Source organism: Anneissia japonica, unplaced genomic scaffold (genome assembly GCF_011630105.1).
Source record: "Anneissia japonica isolate Jap-2015-1 unplaced genomic scaffold, ASM1163010v1 scaffold1594_len1068242_cov183, whole genome shotgun sequence".
In the NCBI taxonomy this organism is placed as follows: domain Eukaryota; kingdom Metazoa; phylum Echinodermata; class Crinoidea; order Comatulida; family Comatulidae; genus Anneissia; species Anneissia japonica.
In genome coordinates, this window is record NW_022722535.1 from 990,545 (window position 1) to 998,852 (window position 8,308).

The 8,308-nt window shown below is 32.4% G+C and overlaps 1 protein-coding gene across 1 annotated transcript; it reads left to right on the top strand.

Moving 5' to 3' along the window:
• The first annotated feature begins 2,152 nt into the window (after positions 1–2,152).
• Positions 2,153–3,721, top strand: LOC117111954 (pituitary homeobox 1-like). The gene is made up of 2 exons (XM_033255013.1): positions 2,153–2,305; positions 2,456–3,721. The coding sequence occupies exons 1-2, from the start codon at positions 2,237–2,239 to the stop codon at positions 2,876–2,878; spliced, it is 492 nt and encodes a 163-aa protein (XP_033110904.1). The 5' UTR covers positions 2,153–2,236; the 3' UTR covers positions 2,879–3,721.
• The last annotated feature ends 4,587 nt before the right edge of the window (positions 3,722–8,308 follow it).

Here is an 8,308-nt window from a genome sequence, read left to right on the forward strand (position 1 = left end):
ACTTCAAAAAACACAAATTCAAAATAAAAGTACATACAAATATAATAATACTAAAATGGTTTAGTTTTCGAAGTACGACTGGATACGGATGTATATACATTTTACTGTTACTGTTTAGATTAGGTCTTTTTCAAGTTTGACTTTGTATATGCTCTCTCTGTGTATTTTTTCTGTATTTTTTTTTTGAATGAAATTTTATTGTCAATATTGTTACAATATAATGTTTGCACTGCCAGAGCAATATGAATAAAACATGAAATTATTATTATAACTATTATAAAACAAATATTGATCAGAATTAGAATGATTTTTGGATGGTTGCGTATTTAAAAATAAATACACAAAATCAAAATAAAAGTGCATATAAATGTTATCTATGAGTCAATTTAGTAAGTAATCTTGGATATAAAATGATTGAAATTTTATTGATATTATTTTCGAAAACATTTTATAAGAATGCATATGAAAATTTCTGTTGTTAAAAAAGAATACCATAAAATAAAATAAAATCAAATGTAATATATTATTATGAACATAATAGAATGTACTCCTAATTATCACTAAATAAATATAATAATAAATTTAGCCATTGAGATCAGTTATAAGCAGCCATTGACTATACAAGCTGACTATACTATTATAATGGCGATAACTCTTCTAATTGTATTTTACTATGTTAAATAATATTAATAGGCCCATAAACAAACTATAACAAGATATATAATTATAATATGTAAAACTTTCTAGATGGCAAACAAGACATGAAATTAAGCATATTTACACTTTTTACAGATTTATAAATATTCAAATAACGATTAAAAAAATTCAAACATGACTGTATTGTTTTATTTAATTATTTATCAATTAAATATTACATTATATTACATTACATAGCCTATATTATATAAACAGAAACGCGGTTCACTTTGATTACTTCACCGATTCATTACATCCATGGATTATCTTCAAGCTCAGAAATACAAAAACAATAGATGACATTGAATTTTGTTCATAGTCTTAAAATAAAGCTTTCTTGTTACAAGTTTAGCACGGTTCAGGATTGTATTCTGATCAGTTCATAAAGCTCCGTTAAATTTGCGGTACGAAATGTGGAAATGAAAAAAAAACACGTTTAACCAAAAGAAATGCCGTAATATCATATTTCTAAGAGATGCCGAACATGTGGAAATAATTATAATTGTAAAATGTTGTCATCTTTGTATTACTATGGAGTTTTAATAATAGTTGTTATATTCTATCACATCGGCATAACTTATTTATTCTTATATTTTGATACACTGTTTTAATGTGCAGTGTCGGTATGTGGTACTTGTTAGTCTTACATTGTTGATAGTGTTTATGATTAAATCGGTACATTTTGATCTTATCTCATATTAATGTTTTTAATAGGCTATTATTCTTTTCTCTTTTCGACGGTATTGTAATATACACGCGAATGCGTTTATCATTCCAGCTATTAGGAATGCAATTTATTTTACCGTTCTTGGCAACCACTTCCACCTTCTTGGGGGACTTTGTATTTTCAGATGTTAAATATAATGTCTGAAATGGAATATCATCGAAATCATTTAGTTTTTGTTTCTCGGTATCAAAAAACAATTGTATTGCCTAAGGCCAAACAGAAAGTAAGAAAGTACATCGCTGCACGTGCTCATTCCATAAATCGTTTCATGCTAGGCTTGAACCGAATATTTGTAGAGCAGATCCCCCGGGATGAGGGTAGCTGATTCCAAGACAACAGATCTACACAAGAACCATCTAAAAATGGCTTCTTTAATTTCCACAGCCTTGACGTTGGGTTTGGTCGTATTTCATTTGCGACCTTGACGGGGTCTTGGTGTCTAGAAAAGGGCAGTTTCAAGTACATGGGGGTTAGCGTTCTTCATTGATTTGAAATATAAAAAAAAATCGTGCTCATAAAAAGTTACAGTACACACTTATTAATATTTATGATCATTACCATGGCGAAGCCTTGATGCACAGCGCCACCAACCTATTGATACAATTACTATTTGTTTTTATGTAATGGGTATGTACCTATAACTGTCATCTAAGTTGCCAAGGAGATTTCTCCTGCATGCTTACATTGATACGTGATCTTAAGCATACTTTCCTTTATTCAATTTCACGTTGTTTGGTTTTTGTTTTCAAGGTTTGGTTTCAAAACAGAAGGGCAAAATGGAGGAAGCGTGAGAGATTCGGGCAACTGAACAGCATGCGAGCAATGGCCACTGGAGCTAACTACGAAATGCCAATTGCACCTAGACCAGACGCCTACTCTCAAGTAAGTTTTTTCGTGGCATATTAATATAAATTGGAGTGTCTATCCCGCCCATGTAAAATTTCTTTTTTAAAAACGTAGGTTGTGTTATGCTGTAGTAATCAAATTTTAACATGTTTCACTTATTTTGTGATACTCTCCCTTTTACAACAGGTTACAGCCGTTTCCAACGGATGGTCTCCTCAAATGGCAGGAATAAATTCTATCAACTCGATGAGTCCGATGCAGGGAGGCTATGGACAATCACCGTCTGTCTCCATGGCTAACGCCTCGTGTATGGTGCCACAGAATGGTTTGCCGAACTACATGGGAATGAACTCCATGGCCAATCTGACGAACATTTCTCACATGACGAACATGAATATGAGCAACATTAATAACATGACTAGTCAATCTGCGCATGTACCTTATAGTAATTCTCCCATGATCTCCAACGGACATCCGGGCATTATAATGCCCGCTGCCCCAGCACCAGTCCTCTCTGGTGAATCAGAAAGACGCACAAATAGCATCGCAGCACTTCGTCTAAAAGCTAAGGAACACAGTGCAATCAGTTTAATTGGTGCGTATTCTTAAGCGATGTCCTGTTTCAAATGCGTCGACGTGATCATAGTATAAATAGATAAACAAGATTGAACGGGTAAAATATGTAATGTATTTATTAGCACTACACAAGGTGTAAAGATCTGATTCCGGATGAGTTTCCCTCCAGATAAATCTATTATCAATCGTTAGTGCTACATACGAGGTACGGTGCACAATTTGCGTATACGGTATACAGTATGCCTATGTGTGATTATGTTTCCTATGTTCAAGTTTTTGACGCTGGAATTTTGAAGCACATTGTGGATAGAAATTGTGAAATGTATTACAAGTATTCACACCAGAGAGGGAATATAACTATTAGAACGAAGTGAAAAGAAAATACAAAAGGTGTATCAAAATGAACATGAACATGATTTTAAGCCTTATAAATAGGGACCAATGTGGTATTTAACAATATAATTATGCAAACGTATAATTGAATATTATTTTAACTTGCTTAATTTACCAACAGTAGGTTTTATCAGCGTTAAACACATCGTATTTCCTGTTCAACTTGATACAATTAAGAAATAATGGGAAATGATAACATAAGAATTGATAGGAAAATGAATGTTTGAATGTTGTTACAATTGAAGTTTCTCCAGTGTGCATTTGTAGTCATTCTACGTTCATATTCCAGGATTCCACAGAAATTTAAACGAAGTACTAGACCCACATGCAAGTCATTGATTGATATACATTTTTATTAAATGTGCCTTGTAATTATATAGATAAGAAGTGGAAAATCAACGTTAATATGTATATAATAGAGGTAGTCAGTAGATAGATAACAATTAAAAATTATAAGCAATAAATATTTCTTTGGAAATAAAATTATATCAAGCTTCTTTTTGTCGAGTTACCAGTCTTAGTAATACTTCCAAAAAGATATATCGTGTTGCCTAAGACTGTCCGAAAATGTATGGTCAGTTTTTTTTTAACCAAAGATAAACTCAAAATATTTTATGTTGCTTGAAAAAAAAAACAATTTTGCAAGTTGTTATTTAGATACCTTAACTATAGACTTTAGCCCTCTGGTTGCCATTTACCAACTAAAATGCATTGCGTAAGTGATGGTTAAAAATAATCCTAGAATTATTCCTAAGGCCTAAAGTACAAAAAGGAATCCGACTGACCAGCTCTAATTTTTTTAATGTGTGCTTCGCAACACAACCATTTTAGCCAAAGTTTATATAAATGTTCACTAATTATTATTTTAATTATATTTTGCATATTATTTCATCCATAACTTTGTATACACAAAACTATATAAATCGATGTATTGTATTGTGGATTTTAAAACCAAACATTTGTGTTTCCAAAGCCTAGCCGACCCAAACCGCAAAATCTAGAGTCGTGGAATTTTGAGTTTTATTTTTCAAAATACAGTATGTATAGGCCTATAATAAAGCTTTAGTGTATCCCAAACCTTGTCGATATCCATTTAACACGGTAGATCCAAATGTTACTTGTTGCACGCTCGATGGTGGAAAGCTAAGATTGTTTACATTTTAATGCCAATCTCTGGTGCGAAAAAAATTATATGTTCCACATCTGACTTCCCTAAGACACAAAGAGTGTGTTTTGACGAAAAACCCAAGAACGGTTCATGAACTACAGATTTTTGAATATTTAAAAACTGAGGGAAAGGAGCGTAACTACCCCCTTTCTCTACCTTGTTCCCCAGTTTTTAAATATTTAAAAATTTGTGTCCCATTAACCGCCAAACATTCTCTTTTTCTTTTTTTTTCTCTCTCTCTTTTGTGGGTTCATCCCACTTTTATTCGTCAATTCAGTAGCACATTTTAACAGCATGTATCGCTCATAAACATCAACCATTTACATGATATAAAAATGGAGTTCTGGTATAAAAAAAACTGTCTTTTCATGTACAAATATAATACTGTAATTTGATTTTTGAAAAAAAATTAAAACAATTTTCTCATATTTGTTTGTGTTCAAAAAAGGGTAAAGAGCGACCGATGGTTCCACTTGTTAAGATTTTTTAAAACGTTAGCTTTATAAATATATAAAACCGAATATAAACTGTATAAACCGACCGAAAACAGATAATCAACATCAATATTTTCCATACCTAAAACAATGTTTCTAAAAGTAGCTTCAATACCAAATCTGTTGACGGTTACACTATTTATATAATCCCACAGCATGCTTGCTTCAGTACAACTAAATAATAAATGTTCTTCATCTTCAACGACTTTCACACTTATCTGACTCATTTAACTTTCATGTTTCAATCCTCTTTTTAGTGGGCACTAAATTATGTAACAATTTAAAGTTTAGTTGTTTAAGTTTGTTTTCCTTGATATGTTTAACTTTCCTTTCCCATGCTAAAAACCAGTCAACCGGAGTATTAAAATATCAACCGGAGTATTAAAGTACTGATCGGATCCCATTTTGTTTGACACCTTACTGGTTCAAACATTCTTTTTGTGTCAAAAAACAGTTGTACAGTACAACATATCAAAACATTTATTCCTCTTGAGTCTGGCTTGAATTTACTAAATGTAAACCAACCCCAAGATATGACGACATGAGATGAAAATTGGGGGATGTGTGATTTGTATGGAATACATAGTGTTAGAGTTTTCTTAACGAATGAAAGTTTTGACATTTTATTTCATGTTAAAAAAGCAAATTGACAATATACAGGCAATAAAAAAAAAAGAATTATCAGAACAACATCTGAAAATCCAATCAATACTGCAATAGGCCTAAATACAATATGAATGATTTAACTTAAAGAAATAATAATAAATCGCACAAACAATAATAGGCCTATGCCAATACAAATAAATGTTATTTTTTAAAATGAAAATATGAAATTAGAGAAAGTTCAATGGACGTTCCTTCAATGAACTGAATAGATCTCTGATATCGAAAATATGCGCCGTACATACTCAAGGCCTACGAATTAAACGTATATTTTGCAAAATGTTTAAGATAAATATGATCGGAATTTATAAAAGCTCTAAGTTGGGGGTGTCTAGAAAACTTAGGTCCAGAAAATTCTACTCATATCTCAATCGCATTTTTCTGCTCAGATATGTTAGCTTTCTAGGTCTAGAAAACACAGATCTTTAGATTATAGACCATACTATACCATCGTGCGCATCAAGGCGAAGCAAACAGGCAAGTAGAAACAACCTGGGGTTTTGGAACAGAACGAAACTTGTCCTTGGCCAGCGGTGAATGACACACTGTCAAATTATATCGATATGCACGCACATACATACGGTACACTACGCCCACTACCCCGAACACAGATTCATAACAAAGGATTACTACCTTATATATCCTAAGCCTAACCATATTTTTTTTTTAAAGTTTTGTTACAGTATTAACCAATTCATTATGGTGTCGAGACAAGCATTTTCTGTTTACGAATTAATCGTAATCAATTATTATGCTATAAACCTTTTGTGAAGTTAACAGAACTATAGTTTTATAATAATAGTTATTAATAGGATGTTGTTTTTTTTACTGTTGACCCTCGTTAAAAAGATCCATTGCTAATGGCTGTTTACCTTCGGCAACTACTACCGGTACGTTTGTGTGTTTACCTGTTTACCATTTACATTGTTAATTTAGAAATAATAATAAACTTCACTACAGTGTATAGGCCTATAGGTTTATATTCATACAACACAGTGCCCTGTAAATACATAAAGCTGGGGAAAAGTGAAATCAATCGATTTGGGAGATAGGAGGAATGAATAAATTGAGTAACTTCAGAAACTTCCGGTTTGGGTCGAAGTGACTTTGCTGACCTAAATATGCTATCAACTTCCGAATTTATCGAGATGACTTGAGCACATGGTATTGCTACCTTTCCCCCATTGTCACTAGACTGTTCGCTGTAAAACGCGAGTATTTTGCAATACACAACCCTTTTTTTGGTTTTAACTTAAGGCCTATGATATGAGTGATGAAGAAGACAGTAGGCCTACATCAACTCGGGCTGAAGTGTCGTACCGGAATTGTCTGGCATCGGAATATCCGAAAATCTATAAGCACATTGAATTGCAGATTCATAAACATCAAATAAGTTTACAACTTGCAATGGCACACAGCTCAAAACAATTTAGTTGCTCATTTAAAGACAATATATACCCATATCCGTACTAAAAAAACTCCGTTATTTTATTTGTTACTTATTATTTTTGCATCATGTAGGCCTGCTGTATGCGGGCTACAGGGGCGGATTTAGGGGGGGGCGGCCCCTTTTGGGAGATAAAAAAAAAGAAAGAAAAAAAAAATTGATAGCCCAGAACGCCTCAAATGTTATTTTCGGGCGTCTAAAACACAAAAATTTCGCGGGGAAATGCCCCCGGACCCCCTAGGACATTGTTGTCTCGATCGGCCCAAATTTCGGCCCCCCTTTTGGACATCTCTGGATCCGCCCCTGGGCTAAACAAGGGAAGGCCGTAAAATGGTTTCATATTAAATAATGAGAATCTTAGCACTAAAAAGAAAAATAATACTTACAACTGGCCTTGATTCGATGCTTCACAGCACAGGTGATTATGTTATTATTTATTGCACATCCAACAGTGTATACACCAATTACAGGATTGAAATATAAAATATAAAACTTACTCAATATCAGTAAAAACCTAATAATGTTTTAAAATACAATAAAGATTATTTAACCGATTCGAATGTAATAGACTTAAAATTAGAAAAAAAAAACTACAGTACAATGAAAAATATCAAAATTCAAGATTATCACAAACAATTATTATAAAACGATGACAGTCTACAAACAATACCATTTTTACAAACATTAACACGTAAAAATTGTACATTTAAAATAAGTTTAGAACGAAGTCACGAACAGAAATTAGAAACAATATTACAAGTAAACATAGAATTAAACCACTTATATAAAAAAAATGACAACAATTGCATGTTCCATAACAATCGATCATTTATAATTTAGGTGTACTATGTGATTCAAGACTACTGAATAAAACAATATACCATATACGGTACGGTGTATCATAGGCCTACCTGTTTTCGTTCGTGGTCCGTTACACTGAACCAACTACATTTATTATTTTTGTAGTAATGTAGCCCTTAATTCAACCTGTATTGTTATGATTTACTAATCAAAGTATATTTAACTAGAACTGTTTGTGAATATTAATTTTGTCTTTAATATACTACAACTGTGAAAAATGCTATACGTAATCACAGACCCTATAATGTAATTTAAATAGGGATGGATCGATACTCCATGCCTTCATGTCTGCAAGCATAGGTCTAATATTAATAGGCTTGTTGTGATTAATATTTTAGTGGTGTCGTTACATTTAAAAAAAATATAATGTTGTTATGAATGTAATTCGAGCCTGCAGTTTCGCTAAATGATTATTAGTTTAGCTAAGAATTTAGTTT

What these genes read in the sequence shown, in the direction of transcription:
- LOC117111954 (XM_033255013.1), top strand. Translation starts at nt 2,237, where the DNA reads ATGCGAGCAATGGCCACTGGAGCTAACTACGAAATGCCAATTGCACCT. An exon ending in GACCAGACGCCTACTCTCAA is followed by an intron (nt 2,306 to 2,455) that starts GTAAGTTTTTTC and finishes CTTTTACAACAG; the next exon opens with GTTACAGCCGTTTCCAACGG.